Source organism: Oncorhynchus tshawytscha, linkage group LG06, assembly GCF_018296145.1.
Source record: "Oncorhynchus tshawytscha isolate Ot180627B linkage group LG06, Otsh_v2.0, whole genome shotgun sequence".
Lineage (NCBI taxonomy): Eukaryota > Metazoa > Chordata > Actinopteri > Salmoniformes > Salmonidae > Oncorhynchus > Oncorhynchus tshawytscha.
This window is the reverse complement of record NC_056434.1, coordinates 21,115,130-21,138,794: the sequence shown is the minus strand read 5'-3', so window position 1 is coordinate 21,138,794 and position 23,665 is coordinate 21,115,130. Positions and strand designations below refer to the sequence as shown.

Genomic DNA, 23,665 nt, shown 5'->3' with positions numbered 1-23,665 from the left:
ATGCATTGGACAGGCTACTTGTTCGTATACAAAAAGTATTTGACCAGTGTCCCCAGTTACGTCTACACCTAATAAAAGACATAGACTACATTAGCTCCTCCAACATTGTGCTTGTTTCTCACAAAGTAACTTTTTGTACAAATGTACTAATTTGTTCGCCCCTCTAGTCTTTTTCATTAAGTTGGTGTTATCACCCCCTTTCTTCCATCAATTCAAGTAAATGGCAGAAATGATGCACTATTCCTCTAATTTCTGACAATAATCAGAAAATGTTAAGTAACCAGTAACCTCAAAGGCATCTGATCTTGTTTGTTCCTAAGATGACTGGCTGAAGGATCGGTCTTTTTCCTTCCTTGATGGTGTTCCAACACCTCCATAAAGGCACCTGGTAATAACACAAAATGGTGCTGAAACATGTGAAGCCCCTGGGTTTCCCATGGTGACGTAATGTGCACTGATGTGTGGGCTAAGTGAAGGAGACAGAAAGGATATCACTAGCCTCTCCACACTAGAAGACAAATTCAAGCCCTCTCACCACCTTTCATCTTGACCATTCTTTGTCTAATGAGGGAAAGTGCCTTCTGCCTGTGAGTCCACTCTGCTATAACAAGGAGCTGTCTGATCTCCATGTTAGAGGAAACAGATCTGATTCCCCAGGGCTGTGAAGTAGCACAATCACACCCAAACATAGGGAAATGACAGCTAGAAATATCTCCCTCTTTCCCAATTACAGAAATGTCTATCTTTATTGCAATGGCAGGTAGCCTAGCAGTTAGAGAGGCGAGCCAGCATCCGGAGGGTTGCCAGCTTGAGTCCCAGGTCTGCTGGGAAAAATCTGTCAGGACTGGAGCTGGCAACTGGAGGGTTGCTAATATCAAATCCTAGATGCCATTGCCTGTTGTTGTGCCCTTGAGCAAGGGACTTAACTCCCCCACAACAACTGCTCCACAGGTGCCCAGTGTGGCAGCCCCCTGGTTCAACCTGTGTGTGTGTGTGTGTGTGTGTGTGTGTGTGTGTGTGTGTGTGTGTGTGTGTGTATATATATATACTGTATATCTATATATATATGTATGTGTGTGTACAGGTAACTGCCAAAATATAGGAAACACCAACATAAAGTGTCTTAATAAGGTGTTGGGCCACCATGAGGCAGAACAGCTTCAATGCACCTTGTCATAGATTCTACAAGGGTCTGGAACTCTTGGAGGGATGCCACATCATTCTTCCATGAGAAAGTCCATAATTTGGTGTTTTGTTGATGGTGGTGGAAAACACTGTCTCCCACGCCGCTCCAGAACCTCCCATACTGTAAGAGTTAAATTGGGTTGAGATCTAGTGACTGAGATGGCCATGGCAAATGGTTCACATCGTTTTCCTGCTCATCAAACCATTCAGTCACCACTCGTGCCCTGTGGATGGGGGCAATGCCGTTCTATGGGAGCGTTTCCATGGTAGCCAAAATAATGGCCTCCCCAGCACTTTTATACATTTATTTATTTGAAATTGTTATTTAACCTTTATTTAACTAGGCAAGTCTGATAAATGACCCTACGCATGATGGGATGTTAATCGTTCAACTCAGAAACCACACCTGTGTGGATGCACCTGCTTTCAATATACATTGAATCCATCATTTTTGCAGTTATCTGTATGCTTGTCTTTCGGGGGGGTTGGGATAAAGCAGAAGTCAAATTTTGGTTGGACCTTGTGACCAATTGACCAATAAAGTGATCTTAATCTTAATTGTGTTACACCCTCAGCCAGAGACCATATTCAGCACCTTTTCCTGCAGCACTTTCCTCTAAATGTAAAGCAATAACTAGCTTCTGAGGAAACTGGGGAGAAAGTTTACAGTAATGTACTGTTAAACCAAAGTTTATTTTGAGTTTACAGTAACATACAGTACCTTTTATTACAGTAACTTACAGGTAACTGGCTGCCAGTAAATTACCGTAAAAACAACAGGATTATTTTTACAGTTTGGGTCAGAGAGCTGGGAGCCGGAGCTGCTGACTGTAGCATGTGGGAGATGCAGCACACTCCCAGCCATTACACAGCTAAGTGCAAAATAGTTTCCAAGGTACTTCTAGAATGGGCATGCCATTCCTTGCCTTCTTTTGGCACATAAAACGTAATCTGATAATGTGGTTATACTTGAATGGTAGCATTGGGTGGCAAAGTCTACACAGAGGAAGTCAGAGGAGAAAATGTGGAATTTGTTCTGGTTTGGACGTGCAGTCCTTATAGCCCAGGGGGATCGCTGCTGCGTTGTCTACTTTCACAGGAGAAGGAGGGGGAAACAAAAGAATATAAGCAAACAAAAAAAGCCTGTTCGGTGAACCCATGCACGAGAAAGTATGAAGAAATTCAATGAACGCAAATGTCTGCGAGAGCAACATTGGCCCCATTCAAAGCCTTAATTTAAACTGTTACAGCTATAGACCTGCACTAACCAACACTGTTGGGGGAGGCCAAAGGAGCCTGCCTTTGATATGTGCTCCTAACAGAGTTGTCAGTAACACTATTACGATCCCTCAATTTGCAGACAAGGTTTTTCTGGCACAGAAATTAGGCAAAAACCTGGAATTTAACTCTCACCCTGGCCTCCTGTAAGCCACTTATTGTCACAAGCAGAGGAAATATAAGACGAGCATAGACACATTTAAATCAAATCTGTCAACAATAAATACAACGGCATTGAACAACATGTCCTAACAACCAGAACTTTTCTGGAAAGCAATTTTCCCCTTTAAGAACATCTTTGACAAGGACATTTGACGAAGGATAATGCTCTGATCCAGAGTGGACATGATGAGGCTGTAATTATATAAATGCTGTAATATAGTCAGTGTCCAAATTAGGAGAGCCTCGGCCCTCGTCATATCCATTTAATGACAGCGTATGAGAAACAATTCATCTTCATCATCAAATCCATGGTTGACTGTTTTCTGTTCCTAGTACCATAGAGTCAAAATGCCACATGGAAAGCATTTGATATATGTCAATGGCCATATACAACAGATATCCAGAGCCATATGTAAGAAATGAAGTGATGAAAAAGTAATGTAAACATAGATAAACCTATTTTGATTCAGCCAGGACTGGCCTATAGGGCCCAGATAAACTTTGTATCCAGATCTTTAGATGTTTAATAGCACCTGGTTTCACAGTGGATAGACTAGTTCAGAGGGCATACTGGCTCTTTAAGGGAAAATCCACAATTATTCTACTTTCTTTTCATTAATCGGCTGTTGATACAGTCCCAAAATGTTATTGGCCTTTCAAGAAGCAAAGCGTCATCTTGATGATGTGGCCGGTGACACTTTGCTTTTTGAAAGTCCAATATCTTGGAAACCGGACGGCTGACATGCAAAACATTTTGGTACTGTCAACAGTGGACTAATGAAAAAAAATACCAAAAGATAGTTTGAGTGGTGTTTCCCTTTAACATCGTTACTTCTCTCAGAGGAGAAAGGAATCATAGCAGTCAGAGACACCACGGTACTGTAGACACTATCTAGGGGTGGATTCTTCAGCTAGCCTACATGACACTGTATAGTGTAGCCTGTTTTCATGTTACGGGTCTGGAACATGCTAATTCAGACAGATACAGAGACATCGCAGTTACCTGGCGCAGACTGAAATCAAATCAAACACAAAGATCAGGGAGGAGTGGAGGAGGACTGGAGACATGCTACACTGGGCTGTGGTCGGGGGAGGCGTGAGTGACTGTCACCACACACTCAGTTACCGCCGCCGGGTCCTTTGTCCGTCGCAGGCCCGTGTACAGCCGCTCGTCCAGGGTGGCGCTCAGCTTGTCCGTCAGCTCGGCTGTGATGGTCTGTGGGCCGTAGCCCTTGTCAGGGGGCTGGGGGGGCTCGTCAGGTGGCTCAGGGGGGTGTTCTGCCTGCCTTGTGTCCTCCTGGGGGTCGGGCTGCTCCCATAGCAGACCCTCTCTCTCCGGGGGAGGGGGAGGGGAACAGGACGCCATCCCTTTGTCGTCTGTGATGGTCACGGTGCTACTGCCACAGCTACTGCTGGGACTCTCTCTCCTGTCTCCTTCCTGTACCTCGGCACCTTCTGCCCCTCCCGCCACCACCACCTCAGCCTTGGGCGTCTGGGGGGTGCTGGGGGTCCCCTCGCTGGCCTCCTCGTCAGGCGCACTGATGATGCGTGGAAGCGTGCTGTGGTAGCCTGTGTCCAGCGGGTAGTTGACGCTATCACCTCGTCGGAGGGGGTTCCGCTGCCTCTCAAAGGAGTGGTACTGGTAGCGAACGCCTGGGTCACTGTACTGCTTGTGGCGCTGCCACTGCTTGCGGAGGTGGATGCGCGACCGATGTTTCTTCGGCGTCTCCTGCTGGTCAAACTGGGGGTCGTGGCGGAGGAACTCGTGGAAGAGCGCGTCCGTCTTCTCGTCGATGCTGTAGTCACGGTGGTGAATTGATAAGGGGGGGTGGGGGTGCGGCTGCGGCTGCGCCTCTCGCGGGGTGAACATCTGACCGTACGGAGACCAGCCCAGGGGAGACCTGGCTGTTTCTATGGTCATGCCGCCCATTGCACCCGCCGGCGTCTCCTCGTCTGGCTCTTCCTCGAAGATGCGGGCCTCGAAGCTCTCAACCACTGTGCCAGTGCCCCCTGCACTGGTGAAGTAGTGTCTCTTCTCCAGGGCCGACCTGTCTATACTGCCACTGCTGCCACTACTGCCAAACAGTCTCAGCTCCTCTGGCGCCCGTGATGGAGCCTCTATAGACGTATAGCCACTGTCCATCTGCATTAACTTACGGTTCCCTGACTCCCCGTCACTGCCCCTCTCTGACTCCACACTGTCCTGCTTCCCCCCTTTCTCCTTCTCTCCCATCCCTTCATCCATGGGCAGCTCCACATCCCCCTCGGGTCCATCCCCGATGTCCTGGGAGAGGTAACTGGTTAGCCCCCCCCTCTTGGTCTGCCCCCTCAGAGAGCAGACACTGTCAGCATCGCTGCGGACAGAGTCCCTGTCGTTGTTGTTGATCTGGTCTGAGGAGCCATACTGCTCCAGGGAGGCCCGGAGTGTCCAGATGTCTCTGTACAGGGCCTGGTGGTCTGATGCTGAGTTTTGCGGTCTACAGTCCCCCAGGCTCGCTGCCTCGTCCTGGGGCTCCGGGGACAAGCCGATCACCTCCAGCCCCTGGCCCCTGCTGCAGCTGGGTTCCACCACCACCTCCACCTCTAACCTGTGGTGACACACACAAATACGAAGACAGGCGCACACACACACACACACACACACAGTACAAGAGTCAGTCACAGAGCACTCTCATGATGCCCATACACACATCTGATGTCTGATGTTTGCAGCCGCTGTGATTACAAGTGGTCACCATGACTTGAAATGGTATTAGCATGTTTTCCACGAACCACTGAATTGCAATGCACCAATGTCATGTGCTTTGCAAATGTGTTGGATTTCCCTACATTGTGATCTTACTGGTCACGGTTATTTAGGAGGAAAATGTTTTATTCGTACAATTTCCAAAAGCTAACCAAACATCATTACTTTTACGAGATGTGTTTGTGCCGTCATGTGCATTAGTAGCACAATTGAACTTATTTACATTTGTTTTTACCTACACTTGTATGTTGACTCCATATTGACGTTAAGGTTTTAAGTTTTGACTGACTTTTCTTAGAGGATGTACAATCATCGCAAATTGAATTATGAGGCGTTTCAGGCCCCAAAGTGAACGTAATTGTACATTCGCAATCTCCATTAAAAACGAGGGCTGAGGGCCTTACGTTGCAAACTTCCCTTGTTTGGCTAATCATTTGGACCGACAACAAATATGGCCGCGGGGATTCTCCCAAGGGCATAAGTGAGGGTAAGCAGACGAGGGTGTGTTTTTTATGAGTTGAAACGTAGTCATTGACCCTGACAACTATTCCTGTCCATGACACCACTCTGCGTCAGCGATGGAATGGGCTAGCTTGTTAAGCAGCTGTGGGTAAAAGTTGCCGGTAGGCACAGATCTAGGATCAGCTTACTCTCCCAAAATCCTGACCTTAACAGGAAAAAAATATGCAAAACTGACCTTCTATCAGTATCTAGAGGCAACTGTGACTAATTCTACCGTTAAGGAGAGAGGCACTATCTACCGTAGTGATGACGGAGGCAAAGCAGTGGGGTGGAAGGATGGCGAGGGAATTAAAGATACCTGCCGAGGGAGGGTGGTGGCGTGGAGGGGGAGGAGTGTGGCTGGAGGCAGGCCGAGGCAGAGGGGCGATAGGTGGCGTCCTGGGTCCTGGCAATGTACTGGATGAGGTCAATGTGGTGGGCATCGCTATCCTCCTGGTCCATGCTCTCGCTGGCAGCGCGCTGCCGCTGGAACTGCCTCCTCTTAGGGGACCCTGACACACAGAGACAGAGGACATTAGACAATAGTCCGAGGGTACAGAGGGACATGGGATGGAAAATGACATTGGCACAAACATTCACCATAGTGAATGTTCAGCATATCTGAAGAAAATTGATCTGGAGGTGACATATGTGTCACAATGATGTCATGAAGAGATCCCAGCAGGCTTTGAGATATTTTGGGGGTGTTAGTCCTGTGTGCTCTGTTGTTCCCTGAGTATAGGGGAAGCGGGAAAGGGAGTGGTATGTGTGTTTGTGTATGAGGGGATCTGTGGGGTGGCTTCAGTTAGACTCACAATGCCTTGGAAGAGAAGAGCCCTACGTCATAAAGCCATCTGTTAGAGTGTGAGCACAGTGTGAGAGCCCTGTGTACATGTTGGTGTGTTATTGTGCACTATGCACCTTGCCAGTCCGGTGAAGCCTCTTAAAGTGGGACCTCATTCTTAAGAGGCATTGTCTTTTTCCACAAGGGAACAGGAGCCGGTTTCCCAAAAGCATCTTAAGGCTAAGTTCATTGTGGTTCTAATGATGAACTTAGCCTTAAGATGCTTTTGTTAAACCAGGCCCAGATAGAAATAGAATTTGTACACTAAATCCAAAAAACAAACGATCATGTAAATCCAAGCTGATGCTCCATCAATCTGTACATAAGCATATCATCATAACATAATAATAGATATTAAAAGCCAAGTGTCCTGTACCTCTGGTGTCCAGACTGGAGGCCCGCTGGCTGCTGTCTAGCTTCCACTTCTTGATCTTGAAGTATGGGCTGGCTCCCTCCAGGCTGGCATGGCGCCTCAGCTTGGTGAAGAACTGCAGCACCGGGCCCTGCCCCACCCCTGCGCCAGGAGATGCACCTGTCACAGACGTCACCGACGCCCCTTCACTCAAAGACGGACTTCCCCCATTCCTGGAGCCAGACACCATCACCTCAATCTGGGGGAGAGAGAGGGAGGGGATATAAAAGGGAGTTGTCCATATTGTGTGGACAACAATAAAATATGACAGATACTCTAAGGACAAATGGAAGTTGATATAAATATGTGATTTTAATCTCTCTCTCCTTCCTCCCGAGGTTAAGAAAAACAAAAATGATATAATTTTCCATGCAACTGTTAACTTTCTCCTATCTACCACGGAGAGGGAGAGCGGGGCCGGTGAGCAGCCAGGAACGATGAGCAAATGTGGAGAGCAGAGGTGTCTGTAATCTCCCCTGACAAGGCTGTTCCAGAGGCTCTCCCTTATTTATCCATCATCCTCCACCACTGTTGTCATTAAGACAGAGAGACTAGGGACACTGTGGATGCACACTCCTTACTTCTCCTCTCACACATCAGAGGCTTCATAATAACCTCTTGGCTTCAATGTTCACTCAAGCTTAGTGTGTGCTACTGTGTGTGCAACACATTTGTATATTTGCAATCATGTCAAATCTCTATTTAAATGATCTAACTCCAATTTTATACGCACATTTCAAAGCTGATCCAAGAAATTAATCAAATAAAAATGATATTCTCTATTCAGACCCATCATACACATCATTAGTGGCTAACTGTATTCCATAGTAAAATGTTAATTAAAACAAAGGTTTAGATTCAACCCAACAACGCTGTCATTCAGCCTGTCATATGTAGGTAGACACTTTGTATGTGATGATGAATAATTAACCGAGTCCCTTAACGTAGTGCTCAATATTGCACATAATTTTAAATGTGAATGGTTGATTGTTGGGTTGATTAACAGATAGGGGTAAGTGACTCACGCTGCTGGTGCTGGGCTCCTTGGGACCCGGTGCTAAAGGACTCTCACTGAAGCTGGTGTCCACCACCGAGTTAAGGGTGTCCCCAGGGAGGGCTGAGCTGGGGCTGACACTCAGACTGGTCAATGCTGTCTGGGGCAGGGGACACAGTGGCCGTCGGGCACACAAAGGCGGCTACACACACACACACACACACACACAAACGCAAACATACCCGCAACACATGCACATACACAGAATACACACCATCAAGGCAGGATACAAGGAGGATACAGGAGGATACAAATACACAGACCGAATTCTACATCGGGACTGGGAGAGGTCGTTGGCCTACTAGCTAGTGACAAATCAAGTTCAAGCAAGTCCATCGCAAAATGACTGAGAAACCTCAGACAAGTGCAAAATCAATGTATGGCCCATTGGAATGAGGAAGCAGAATTATCAATGGGCTGCATTTGATAGGCTTGATACATGTTGTGGGCCCCACATTGATGGATGACCTAATGGGCCCAGTCATGACTAATGATGTATCATTGCTAATAGCAGCACAGTAGACCGGCTGTCACCTGGAAGATGGAGAGGCTGGACTTGGCGGCTGGGCAGGTCGTCATGGCGATGTTGTTCTCAGATGACTCACACTCGTGAATGGTGACGATCTTGAGGGCCAGCGGCGGGATGTGGAGGTGTGTGAGCCGCGCATTCTTCAGGTGGTGGAAGTCACCCTCAGTCAACGTAAATCTGAAGTGGAAAGGGGTTGAGAAACATAACAAACAGTTCAGAGAGTTGGAGGCTGACATAATAGAAGTGCTGCTTTCAAGGAATATTATTCTATCCTACTCCTTGGGACCTGCAGGGAGTGAAGGCTTTTCTTCTCAAATATAACTACACCTGATTTCACTAATCATCAAGTGTTTCATTTGTTGGATCAAGCCTTTTAGTACTGGGCAGGAACACACTGAGGAATTCTCACTTCAAACTCAAGGCTCAGCTCTATTGTGTATTTTGCCCTACAGTGTTTGTCTCAACCTCATTTGCATATCAGGATGAGGAGGTGCTCAAACAAAGAATTAGGACAGTCAGAGAGAGAGAGAGAGAGAGAGAGAGAGAGAGAGAGAGAGAGAGAGAGAGAGAGAGAGAGAGAGAGAGAGAGAGAGAGAGAAAGAGAGAGAGAGAGAACATGAGTGGAGAAGGACTGCCTCCTCTCAATGAAGCCACGGATGTTCAAGGCCGACCTAGGTACACAAGTGACACAATTTCACCTGGTTAATTTTTTCCTGCTAACCTGGATTTCTTTTAGCTAAATATGAGGGTTTAAAAATATATACTTCTGTGTATTGATTTTAAGAAAGGCATTGATGTTTATGGTTAGGTACACGTTGGAGCAACGCCAGTCCTTTTTCGCGAATGTGCACCGCATCGATTAATGCAACGCAGGACACGCTAGATAAACTAGTAATATCATCAACCATGTGTAGTTAACTAGTGATTATGATTGATTGTTTTTTATAAGATAAGTTTAATGCTAGCTAGCAACTTCCCTTGGCTTCTTACTGCATTTGCGTAACAGGCAGGCTCCTCGTGAGGCAGGTGGTTAGAGCGTTGGACTAGTTAACTGTAAGGTTGCAAGATTGAATCCCCGAGCTGACAAGGTAAAAATCTGTCGTTCTGCCCCTGAACAAGGCAGTTCACCCACTGTTCCTAGGCCGTCATTGAAAATAAGAATGTGTTCTTAACTGACTTGCCTAGTTAAATAAAGGTGTAAAAAAATACATCTGCCAAATCGGCGTCCAAAAATACTGATTTCTGATTGTTATGAAAACTTGAAATCGGCCCTAGTTAATCGGCCATTCTGATTAATCGGTCGACCTCGGACACCCGTTCAAATGAGTGGATTTGACTATTTCAGCCACATCGGTTGCTGACAGGTGTATAAAATCGAGCACACGGCCATGCAATCTCCATAGCACATTGGCCGTAAAATGGCCTTACTGAAGAGCTCAGTGACTTTCAATATATCACCGTCATAGGATGCCACCTTTCCAACAAGTCAGTTTCTAAAAATTTGCCCTGCTAGAGCTACCCCGGTCAACTGTAAGTGCTGTTATTGAGCAACAATGGCTCAAACGCAAAGTGGTAGGCCACACAAGCTCACAGAACGGGACAGACGAGTGCTGAAGTGTGTAAAAATCGTCTGTCCTCGGTTGCAGCAGTCACTACCGATTTGAAACTGTCTCTGGAAGCAACGTCAGCACAATAACTGTTCATTGCAAGCACCGTGAAATGGGTTTCCATGGCCGAGCAGCCGCACACAATCCTAAGATCACCATGCACAATACCAAGCATCGGTTGGAGTCGTGTAAAGCTTGCTGCCATTGGACTCTGGAGCAGTGGAAACACATTCACTAGAGTGTGGAATCACGCTTCACCATCTGGCATTCCGATGGACAAATCTGGGATTGGTGGATGCCAGGAGAACGCTACCTGCCCGAATGCATTGTGCCAACTGTCAAATTTGGTGGAAGAGGGATAATGGTCTGGGGCTGTTTTTTATGGTTCGGGCTAGGCTCTATAGTTCCAGTGAAGGTAAATCGCTACAGCATACAATGACATTCTAGAAAATTCTGTGCTTCCAACTTTGTCGCAACAGTTTGAGGAAGGCCCTTTCCAGTTTAAGCATGACTATGCCCCCTGTGCACAAAGCGAGATCCATAAAAAAATGGTTTGTTGAGATCAGTGTGGAAGAATTTGACTGGCCTGCACAGAGCCCTGACCTCAACTCCATCGAACACCTTTTGGATGAATTGGAACGCCGACTGCGAGCCAGGCTTAATTGCCCAACATCAGAGCCCAACCTCACTAATGCTCGTGGCTGACTGGAAGCAAGTCCGCACAGCAATGTTACAACATTTAGTGGGAAGCCTTCCCAGAAGAGTGGAGGCAAAGGGTGGACCAACTCCATATTAATGCCCATAATTGTGGAATGAGATGTTTAACGAGCAGGTGTCCACATACTTCTGGTCATGTAGTGTATGTCCTTAAACCAATTAATTAAAACAAAAATCGCACAAAGAAGAAGTAATAAGGATAATTTATTTGCTAATGGCAGCCTGTAGTACTCCAGTCGCCCTTCAACTTGATTTACTCATTGAGAGGGGGTAGCACTGTGCTAGCCTGCAACGTCACTTCCTGGAGTAGCTCAAACTGCACGTTATCAAAGATTGTCAATTATATTGACAAGATAGTCATGTGACCGCTCTAAGAATGGAAATACATGTCCTCAAAGATGGAAGGCAAGCAGGAGTGGGCAAGATCAGGTAAGACCGTTCTAACCATTGAGAGGGTAAATATGCGTATGAACAGCAGGCCATAGAGATAGATATAGGAGTCATCTTTGTAACTGTACCATTATAGCATCTGTGACAATGCCATTTAGGCCTTCTTATTTTTCATTGGCTGATTGCTCCCAAGTCATAGAAATCCCCACGCAGTTGCCTACTTTAAAATGGTGGAAGCCCTCAATGGCAATGTCCATGCTACATGCTACAGGCACAACTCCAATATTAAAAGTTTTTTTTCAAAGTTGCATTCTTAACAACCTAACCATTCCGAAACTTCTACAAGAAACTTCTACATGCAAATTAGCAATTGCATTTTTTGTTGACCAAATTCGACACTCACTCATTGACCTCCATAAAAAAAATCAAAACTTCGTGGGCTTATTTTCGTGGACAGATTTTGGGCTTAAACCTCTCGCTTCACCTCTTCCTCTCTGATTTTATGTCTCCCTGAGAAGCCATCATAAACGACATTTGGTTTCAATGCGCTATTGAGGCTTCACATAGGAATGAATGGTGTCATGTGATCGATGGCTTTGTCCATTCATATATTCAGTCATTGGATCATACAGAGCTTTGTTACCATACCATACATAATACATTATGAAAGTAAGCTACACTGCACAATGTTATGCGAGTGTCTGCATTTTGGAAATCCTTTCTATGAATAATGTGTGTATGATGCATTTTCAGTACATCAGTCCCTATTATTATAACAGCTCTTCCAACTGCCTTTATAATGTATTACACAGATGGCTCTTACAAAGTGTCTCCATAATGTCTTCTAATGTAAGAGCCAATCTTTTCACAGGTTTTAAACATACAAACAGCTTGTTGCTAAGGCCGTCGTTGTATTATATTGTAGAATATGAGTGTATTCAGAGTAGTCAACTGCGGGGGAGTGAGTGGGTGTCTGGCGGAGGAATCTGTCTGACCTACGGCCTTTCTCCTGGGCCTTCTTGCCGTGGTCGAAGAGTGCCACCTCATTGAAAGAGACGCGGCGGCCACCGTGGGTGCCTGTGGACAGGAAGCGCTCTGTCTCCATGTCCATGTGGGAGCTGGCGGCCGATAGGCAGTCTGACTCGTCTACACGGATGGTGATCTGTCCTGGGGGGGGTGAGAGAGGGAGGGAGGTCAGGGTCTGGCGGAAGGTTGGTCCCAGGAAGAATCGAACCTATGATCCAGGCAAGCACCATGCTAAGTGTGTGCATGAATATATGTATGACATGTACTTTTCAAAATAGAACTTTGTTTGTTCTAATATATTCAGGACAAAGCAGATCTGATATTGTGTACTAAGTGTCCCTTGCCTTAGGTAATTACTTTGTCTCACTTAATGAATGTAAATGTACTCCCGAATTATCATACCCAGGAGAGAGCTGAGATCCTCAGATAAACCACATTGAAATGTCTGTATATACAGTGCATTCGGAAAGTATTCAGAGCCCTTGACTTTTCCCACAGTTACGTTACAGCCTTATTCTAAAATCGACTAAATTGTTTTTTTTTCTCATCATCAATCTACACACAATATCTCATACAGAGAAAGCAAAAACAGTTGATTTTGTTGTCTGCAAATGAAGCCAAAAAAAAAAAAAACTGAAATATCACATTTACATAAGTATTCAGACCCTTTACTCAGTTCTATGTTGAAGCACCTTTGGCAATGATTACAGCCTCAAGTCTTCTTGGGTAGAAGCATGTGTTTCAGACATACGGAAGTGGATGGCTGCAAACGTTCTACTTTTAAACTCGGACAAAACAGAGATGCTTGTTCGAGTTCCCAAGAAACAAAGAGATCTTCTGTTGAATCTGACAATTAATCTTAATGGTTGTACAGTCGTCTCAAATAAAACTGTGAAGGACCTCGGCGTTACTCTGGACCCTGATCTCTCTTTTGAAGAACATATCAAGACTGTTTCAAGGACAGGTTTTTCCATCTATGTAACATTGCAAAAATCAGAAACTTTCTGTCCAAAAATGATGCAGAAAAAGTAATCCATGCTTTTGTCACTTCTAGGTTATACTACTGCAATGCTCTACTTTCCGGCTACCCGGATAAAGCACTAAATAAACTTCAGTTAGTGCTAAATACGGCTGCTATAATCCTGACTAGAACCAAAATATTTGATCATATTACTCCAGTGCTAGCCTCCCTACACTGGCTTCCTGTCAAGGCAAGGGCTGATTTCAAGGTTTTACTGCTAACCTACAAAGCATTACATGGGCTTGCTCCTACCGATCTCTCTGATTTGGTCCTGCCGTACATACCTACACGTACGCTACGGTCACAAGACGCAGGCCTCCTAATTGTCCCTAGAATTTCTAGGCAAACAGCTGGAGGCAGGGCTTTCTTCTATAGAGCTCCATTTTTATGGAATGGTCTGCCTACCCATGTGAGAGACGCAGACTCGGTCTCAACCTTTAAGTCTTTACTGAAGACTCATCTCTTCAGTGGGTCATATGATTGAGGGTAGTCTGGCCCAGGAGTGGGAAGGTGAACAGAAAGGCTCTGGAGCAACGAACCGCCCTTGCTGTCTCTGCCTGGCCGGTTCCCCTCTTTCCACTGGGATTCTCTGCATCTAACCCTATTACAGGGGCTGAGTCACTGGCTTACTAGGGCTCTTTCATACCATCCCTAGGAGGAGCGCGTCACTTGAGTGGGTTGAGTCACTGATGTGATCTTCCTGTTTGGGTTGTGCCATGGCGGAGATCTTTGTGGGCTATACTCGGCCTTGTCTCAGGATGGTAAGTTGGTGGTTGAAGATATCCCTCTAGTGGTGTGGGGGCTGTGCTTTGGCAAAGTGGGTGGGGTTATATCCTTACTGTTTGGCCCTGTCCGTGGGTGTCCTCGGATGGGGCCACAGTGTCTGCTGACCCCTCCTGTCTCAGCCTCCAGTATTTATGCTGCAGTAGTTTATGTGTCGGGGGGCTAGGGTCAGTTTGTTATATCTAACTTTTCCTGTCCTATCCGTTGTCCTGTGTGAATTTAAGTATGTCCTCTCAAATTCTCTCTTTCTTTCTCTCTCTCGGAGGACCTGAGCCCTAGGACCATGCCTCAGGACTACCTGACATGATGACTCCTTGCTGTCCCCAGTCCACCTGGCCGTGCTGCTGCTCCAGTTTCAACTGTTCTGCCTTATTATTATTTGACCATGCTGGTCATTTATGAACATTTGAACATCTTGGCCATGTTCTGTTATAATCTCCACCCGGCACAGCCAGAAGAGGACTGGCCACCCCACATAGCCTGGTTCGTCTCTAGGTTTCTTCCTAGGTTTAGGCCTTTCTAGGGAGTTTTTCCTAGCCACCGTGCTTCTACACCTGCATTGCTTGCTGTTTGGGGTTTTAGGCTGGGTTTCTGTACAGCACTTTGAGATATCAGCTGATGTACGAAGGGCTATATAAATACATTTGATTTGTTTTATGACGCTGCAAGCTTGGCATACCTGTATTTGGGGAGTTTCTCCCATTATTTTCTGCAGATACTCTCAAGCTCTGTCAGGTTGGATGGGGAGCGTCACTGCACGGCTATTTTTTAGGTCTCTCCAGAGATGTTTGATTGGGTTCAAGTCCGGGCTCTGGCTGGGCCACTGAAGTGTATTCAGAGACTTGTCCCGAAGCCACTTCTGCGCTGTCTTGGCTGTGTGCTTAGGGTCATTGTCCTGTTGGAAGGTGAACCTTCGCCCCTGTCTGAGGTCCTGAGCGCTCTGAAGAAGGTTTTCATCAAGGATCTCTGTACTTTGCTCCGTTCCCAGTCCCTGCCACTGAAGACATCCCCACAGCATGATGCCGCCGCCACCATGCTTCACCGTAGGGATGGTGCCAGGTTTCCTCCAGACATGACGCTTGGCATTCAGGCCAAAGAGCTCAATCTTGGTTTCATCAGACATTTAGGTGCCTTTTGGCAAACTCCAAGCGGCCTGTCATGTGCCTTTTCCTGAGGAGTGGATTCCGTCTGGCCACTCAACCATAAAGGCTTGATTGGTGGAATGCTGCAGAGATGGTTGTCCTACTGGAAGGTTCTCCCATCTCCACAGAGGAACTCTGGAGCTTGTCAGAGTTACCATCGGGTTCTTGGTCACCTCCCTGACCAAGATCCTTGTCCCCCGATTTCTCAGTTAGGCTGGGCGGCCAGCTCTAGGAAGAGTCTTGGTGGTTCCAAGCTTCATCCATTTAAGAATGATGGAGGCTACTGTGTTCTTGGGGACCTTCAATGATGCATAATTTTTTAGGTACCCTTCCCCAGATCTGTGCCTCGACTCAATCCTGTCTTGGAGCTCTACAGACAATCCTTTGACCTCATGGCTTGTTTTTTTCTCTGACATGCACTGTCAAATGTGGGACCTTATATAGACAGGTATGTGCCTTTCCAAATCATGTCCAATCAATTGAATATACCACATGTGGACTCCAATCAAGTTGTGGAAACATCTCAAGGATGATCAATGGAAACAGGATGCACCTGAGCTCAATTTCGAGTCTCAGAGCAAAGGGTCTGAATACTTACGTAAATAAGGTATTTAATTTTTTTTTAAAACTGTTTTCGCTTTATCATTATGGGCTATTGTGTGTAGATTGATGAGGGGAAAAAAATTGAATGAATTTAAGAATAAGGCTGTAACGTAACAAAATGTGGAGAAAGTCAAGGGCTCTGAATACTTTCCGAATGCACTGTACATGGCATGACTGCGTACTGTAGCAGAGGAGCATGGCTTCACTTTGACAGAAGCTTTTGTTCTTGGGTAAGTACAGTACATGGCAATATGGCCAATGCCCATGGGTGTTTACTGGAGACGACAAAGAAACCCTGATGGAGGCAAGCCGAAACATTTGTGACTTTAAATCAATAATTTGCATTGAAGCAAGAGTATTTTATTCAGCTTCTATACATTATTTTTTACAAGTGCTGACAAATGAGGAACAGGGGTTTTTGATTTACCATGTACTGGCTGAGACTCCTCCATGTAGCTGGTGTTGGTTTTCTCAGGGTCATCGCTGGCCCTGCAGCACAGAGGAGCACCGATCAATGCACAGACATCTTTACCCCTGAAGTCGGTAGCTACGTCTCAAATCACACCCTATTTTGTAAGTAGTACATAACTTCTGACCAGAGTCGCATCAAAAGTTGTGCCCTACATCTAGAATAAGGTGACATTTGAAATATAGCCATATGCTTAGCCCTAGACTGTAGGTGAGCTGACAGGAGAACATAGAGGACAAACATACTCTCACAGCAAGGTCAATCTGACTAGTAGCAGCGTAATCAATGCACATGTAAATCATGTCAGGTGACATGGAAACCTTCAGGGAAAATGGGCCTCTTGACCTCTTCAGTAGAGAATGGGATGTCAGTTCTATACTATGGGTTTTCTTTCTAATACTAATATGGAGTATTTATTTTTACTAATACATATTACAAATTAGATCTCTATTAATGCCTACTATGATACAAATGAAATATATGCAGTTCTCTTCGTTATAACTTCTCTAAGTGGAGGAATTCTCCCTATTATATTATCTGTAATTGCCCTAAACTCACTGATGCACTGTGTTTTTGACTCCCACCACAGCCTTATTCTGGAGCAGTAGAGCAGCTGAGATCTCTTCTCTGTCAGAGTGTCTGTGGTTCCTTTAGGCTATATTAGAATGCTGATCATCGACTACAGCTCCGCATTTAACACCATAGTACCCTCCAAACTCGTCATCAAGCTCGAGACCCTGGGTCTTGACCCCGCCCTGTGCAACTGGGTCCTGGACTTCCTGCCCCAGGTGATGAGGGTAGGTAACAACATCTCCACCCCGATGATCCTCAACACAGGGGCCCCACAAGGGTGTGTTCTCAGCCCCCTCCTGTACTCCCTGTTCACCCATGACTGCGTGGCCATGCACGCCTCCAACTCAATCATTGAGTTTGCAGACGACACTACAGTGGTAGGCTTGATTACCAACAACGATGAGACAGCCTACAGAGAGGAGGTGAGGGCCCTCGGAGTGTGGTGTCAGGAAAATAACCTCACACTCAATGTCAACAAAACAAAGGCGATGATCGCGGACTTCAGGAAACAGCAGAGGGAGCAGCCCCCTATCCACATCGACGGGACAGTAGTGGAGAGGGTAGTAAGTTTTAAGTTCCTCGGCGCACACATCACGGACAAACTGGAATGGTCCACCCACACAGACAGCATGGTGAAGAAGGCGCAGCAACGCCTCTTCAACCTCAGGAGGCTGAAAAGAATGTGGCGTGTCACCAAAAACACTCAAGCTTTTACAGATGCACAATCGAGAGCATCCTGTCGGGCTGTATCATTGCCTGGTACGGCAACTGCTCCGCCCACAACTGTAAGGCTCTCCAGAGGGTAGTGAGGTCTGCACAACGTATCACCGGGGGAAAACTACCTGCCCTCCAGGACAACAACCACCCGAGCCACTGCCTGTTCACCACGCTATCATCCAGAAGGCGAGGTCAGTGCAGGTGCATCAACGCGGGGACCGAGAGACTGAAAAACAGCTTCTATCTCAAGGCCATCAGACTGTTAAACAGCCATCACTAACATTGAGTGGCTGCTGCCAACATACTGACTCATCTCTAGCCACTTTAATAATTAAAAATTGATGTAATAAATGTATCACTAGCCACTTTAAACAATGCCACTTGATATAATGTTTACATACCCTACATTACTCATCCCATATGTATATACTGTACTTTATAGCATCTACTGCATCTTGCCTGTGCCGTTCGGCCAACGCTCATTCATATATTTTAATGTACATATTCTTATTCATTCTTTTACACTTGTGTATATAAGGTAGTGAAATTGTTAGGTTAGATTACTTGTTAGATATTACTGCATGGTCGGAACTAGAAGCACAAGCATTTCGTTACACTCGCATTAACATCTGCTAACCATGTGTATGTGACAAATAAAATTTGATTTGATATTTCAGTAAAAAGGCACGAGGGCGTGTGGTATATGGCCAATATACTACGGCTAAGGGCTGTTCTTAGGTACGACGCAACACGGATGACTTATTGCTATTATAAACTGGTTACCAACGTAATTAGAGTAGTACAAATAAATGTTTTGTCATACCTGTGGTTTAAGATCTGATATACAATCAGCATTCAGGGCTCAAACCACCCAGTTCATAATATCTGTGTGAGAATGACTTGAGGGATTTCTCTGGCTGCCCGGCGCTGTGCTTTCATTTCCTCTCTCTCTCTGTGTGTGTGTGTGTGTGCTGCAGCTAGAGCTTATGACAGTGTGAGACGCAAAATGAATCAGCGTTGATGGCTGCTATGAAATCTCATTACACTCATCATTTGTACCAGTCTGCACTACTCTACCCCGGCCAGCCTGCAGCCTGCCACTGCCTGACTCTGTTGCTGTGTACTGAAAAGAGGGGCGCATGGAAATGGAATAAACATATCATATACAAATAGAAGTCTGTATCTCTCAGACATAACAACAAAGGTGCTATTTCTAAATGAAGACGATTAAAAATCACTTACAAATAAATATAACGATGTTTCCATGTTAGATCAACAATGGTCTGTAGACAAACAATATAACTCAATAATAACGGAATGCACTGTACAGTCTTTTTTTTACCATACTTGCATTGTTACATCTCTGCATGCACTCTTTATGTCAGAGGGATGGACACATGTGCATACAGGATTTGAATGGTCTCCATCTCACTCATAGACATGCATAGTCACTAAACCATGCATACTAGTGCCGTGGTTACTGTACCACCAACGGAATTTTACTCTGCCCGGAGTACCCTCTCATGTGCATTTTACCACTAAGCCTATGGTCTCATGAGTCTTCTCAAATACCCCGTGTGGATAGGCCAAGTACCCCCAGGGTCTTAGTACCCCTGGTTGGGAACCACTGGACTAGTGGTCTGACCTGGCATGGCGGCAGTCTCCATCACAGCAACGTCTGCAGATGATCAGCAGGACAGACAGCAGGACCAGTGTTCCCCCCAGGAAGATGGACAGGAGCACCAGCAGTAGGACGTAACCATCCTGTTGTTTACCAGGCTCAAATGGGACCCCCTGGAAAAAACATGGGAGAGAGGATGAGGGAAAGCAGGAACTGTAGAGACTAGAGACAAACCTGTAGGGATGTGAAGGACTGATGGAAGAATGGAATATAATAGAACTAATCAAGGTGGTTAAACAGGGATAAAAAAGAAAATAACCCTTGGAACTTTAAAACATGCCCCCCTTCAGACAATTACATTTAATCTCCATATATTATTCAATCTATTGTTTCAGATTGAGGTTTGGTAGATCATACCCTGCCTGTGTGTCATGCTACTGTGGTTAGCGGTGAGTGGGTGGAGGGAGAGTATGCACAGGTGTGCTCATTGTTCTGGGGTTGAGATGATAAGTGCACGGCTATAAGATCCTGAGAGGTATGGGGGTTTACTGAGAGGGAGACGGGGCCGGAAACCTGAGTCACTAAGACTGTGTGTGTGTGGAGGGAAGAGAAGAGAAAAAACACAGAGCCATGCATCTTCCCCATGAACATCAAAGCCCAGAGAGAAGCCACTTGTAGAAGGGCCTCTTGGCTATCTGTTCCCCTGGTCCCTTTGTGAGCAGGCTATTCAGGTGAGACAAGGCAGCAGGAGCGCTAAATGGAAGAAAAAAGCAACACCGCACTTCTCTACACTTCCCTCTGTAACAGCTTTTCTTTTAATTGCTTTATCTTGTTAGAGAGCAATTATTACACTCCATACATACTTCTTTCTACCTATTGCGTAAGACCAGGAATGGTTAGACTGATCACAAAAAAAGCCACATCTCAGTCAGGAAGTGTTCGGATGTGAAAAACACACAATGCTATGAGAAAGGCCTCCCTAAACAGCCCACTGGGCAGAGGCATTACTTTACCAATTACAGCATGCAGCTTAAAGCCATTGATTTACCCCCACTGGTTTGTGCACCATGAATCTATAAACGCCACAGAGGTATTAATCCATTGGGGCATGTGCTATTAACTTGTCTGCACCTAAAACAGGAAAAAAAATGCTCTGATGGGTGGCCTGGAACTAACTGAATACAAAAAGGAGGAGATTTTAGGGTGTCTAGCTGTCTGACAAAGACACAGTTTAGGGTTTATCAAAAATGTCAGACTCTGAATGAGGTTGGACTCGATATAATTATGTGTAGTCTATCTAAAAGCTTTTGGATCAGCCAAGGCAGAACGACTTTTCCACTGGCCAGATAGTAAAATTTTACCTTGCCAACAGCACATCAAGTCACTCTGGCCCTAGGGTGTGTGCTGTGTGTGGGTAATTGAAAAGTTAACATAGCTGAGCATTGGCATCTGCTCTGTTGATGCCCTACTATCAAAACAAAGACTTGGAAACTAGCTAGTTCAATCAGAAACTAATTTCTGCAGCTTCTTTGATCCATTGCATTGTTAGATGCAAACCGCTCAAGAGAAGCAGCAGTACACAGCTGTTATACAGTGGTATGCTGCTCATGTACATCTGTTTAATACCACAGACACACAGTAACCAAGATGAACAACTGTACCATACACTCAGTAATATGCATGTTACCCCAGCGTTAATGACCCCTGACACTGATGTCAGATTGTAAATTCTCCAAAAGGGGATATTAAACTCGAGATTAGATCAGGGATTCAATTATTTCAGGCACAGACCAGGATGTTCTCTCTATTAGCCAGTCAGGCTGTAATAGAAGGAGAACACAGTCACCTCGAGCAGTTAGCAGAGCACACACAAACACACAGGCACGCACACACGGCTCACACACAACGGAAGGAGGATGAGGAGGGGGTCTTGGCAATGACTTACGGTGGAGTTCTCGGTGAAGTTGATCCAGACGGTAGACTCATTGCTCATGGTCCAGGCGAGCGTGAGCGTCCCCCTGAGACAACAGACAACAGGAAGTTAGGAAGCTCCCAGAACACACCACAAAACACTCCACAGAGATTTGGATACCGATTCTGCTCTCCTCACTGACAGACATGCAGTCAGAAAACAGGCAGCTGGGTAGAAATTTTTGTTTGATATCGCAGATATCTACGGTAAATATATCTGCAGATACTTGTTCCTCTTTAAAATAATTTATGAATATGCAGAAAAGCAAAACATAATAATTCAAGCCAGTCATAGGCCAACTTTATCAACCTGTTAGAAAAGTGCATTTTAAACTGAACAAACACAGTAAAGAACATATACCAATATATATGTACATATACTGTAACTTCACATATTTGTCCATACATGAATGACTATAAATGTCAACATTTCCAGGCATGAGAGCAGAACCAAAACTAGCTTGTGCCTGCTGAATGGTAAAAGAGTCATTAGCCAGTCAGTCTCACTCACACACACACACACACACACACACACACACACACACACACACACACACACACACACACACACACACACACACACACACACACACACACACACACACACACACACACACACACACACACACACACATCACACATCACATTACTGTGAGATAGCTGTGGTGGTCCAACAGCTGAGGCCTGATGCATTCCCTCACACACAGCAGATCATAGCCATTACTGCTTCCGACCACACTGCATACAGTGTACACACACGCACACACACGCACACACACGCACCTGACATGTGCTGGAGCTGCCTGTCGGAGTGTCTTACCCTGATGGAGGGCTGTGTGCAGCAGCTCTGGATGTTGGTGTCTCCCTGCTCAGATCTTCCTCAGCTCCCTTGCTGCATTCTCAGCCTGCCTCTGCCCACCCACCTGGCTGGCCAGCCTCCTCAGGGCTATTTTGTCCTCTCAGCATAGGCTTGCCTAGACTCTGACCAGAAGCTCAGCTGCTTAGGAAGCAACAACAACAAGGCATCGGCAATCAGACATGGGCCTGGTTCCCAAGTAGGTGGGCCTATGCCCTCCCAAGCCCACCCATGGCTGTGCCTCTGCCCAGTCATGTTTCATAGATTAGGGCCTAAAGAATGTATTAAAATTGACTGATTTCCTTACATGAACTGTAACTCAGTAAAATCGTTGAAATTGTTGCATGTTACTTTTATATTCCGCCTATATGTTAAGTAGCCTACTGTAAAACCATGCATGCAAATAAGTCACTCATTATTTATGGTTCACCACCTGTCTGAATGCTGTTACATGCATAATCATCCATGATGTCTATGATTTACAGTGTGACTGCTCAATTGACTGCTTTGGTGGTAGTAAACTGAAAATGATTATTGATAATTCTCCACTAGTCTTTTACACCTCATATCAGCCTTCTCTTCTCTCCCTGGATCTGCTGCATTCCTCATAAACTGCTACGCAATAGGCATTTCAAAATATTTTGAATCCCAAATGTTACCTTATGTTGTTTGCCTTTGTTGTTATAAAGAGCACATAACATCGGAATTGATCGTCTCTTTCTGATATTTCCTTTGTACAGTCCATGACGTTGGGATGAATTGGTTTTGATCAACAGAAAAGTATAGCGATCGCTAATAGCGTATCGACTGTATATTCCTATAGCAAGAACGCGTCTCTGTGCGCGCCTGATAATCTAAAGGCTATTCTATTCTATATTTGATTATATTTATGTCAAATAATTTGAGAAAAACGGCCCTTGCGCTGCCAGCTGTTTCCATTCTTTCTACATGGACTGTCTGCAATATCACCGATTTAAACTGGTATTCAATGAAAATAGTGAGATGGATTTTGAAATCTTCATGCGGACAGTAATCGATTAAATTTAATACTAAAATCTCCTGATTTTAATGTGGAACCGATAGGCTAAGGTTTGATGTCCATCACAAACGTGAATTTGTAAAAAAAAATAATAAAGAAATGCCACTCACCTAATTAAAATTGAGGTGGTCCATGTGAGGGAACTTAGGCAGAAGCCAATAGCGCCAAAATCTTCGCCGAACACTTCAAGTCTGATTTAAAAGCAAAAACTATTTATGAATGAAACCCTATGGCTGAAGCCACACCCACCACCCGGGACGCACCACGTGACGTAAGTGATTGAAGAGCTGGAGGAGGCGTGCGCTGAAGATCATCAGCATCCATCCCTTCAAAGGTAGGCTGTTTGGGGGGAGGGTAGAGGACCTTATGAACACGCTTCTGGTGGAACAGAATGAAAATATGTAAATTCACATTATTTT

General features: G+C 45.5%; 1 protein-coding gene across 1 annotated transcript; it reads right to left on the bottom strand.

Annotated features, from left to right (window-relative positions):
* Positions 1–1,546: 1,546 nt before the first annotated feature.
* On the bottom strand, positions 1,547–23,600 carry LOC112244752 (voltage-dependent calcium channel beta subunit-associated regulatory protein-like). Its single transcript, XM_024412520.2, has 11 exons — positions 23,357–23,600; positions 22,172–22,348; positions 21,326–21,398; positions 19,405–19,553; positions 16,428–16,489; positions 12,421–12,592; positions 8,717–8,888; positions 8,154–8,324; positions 7,093–7,327; positions 6,192–6,384; positions 1,547–5,213 (listed from the first exon to the last, which is right to left on the bottom strand). The coding sequence occupies exons 3-11, from the start codon at positions 21,371–21,373 to the stop codon at positions 3,695–3,697; spliced, it is 2,721 nt and encodes a 906-aa protein (XP_024268288.1). The 5' UTR covers positions 21,374–21,398; positions 22,172–22,348; positions 23,357–23,600; the 3' UTR covers positions 1,547–3,694.
* Positions 23,601–23,665: the final 65 nt, after the last annotated feature.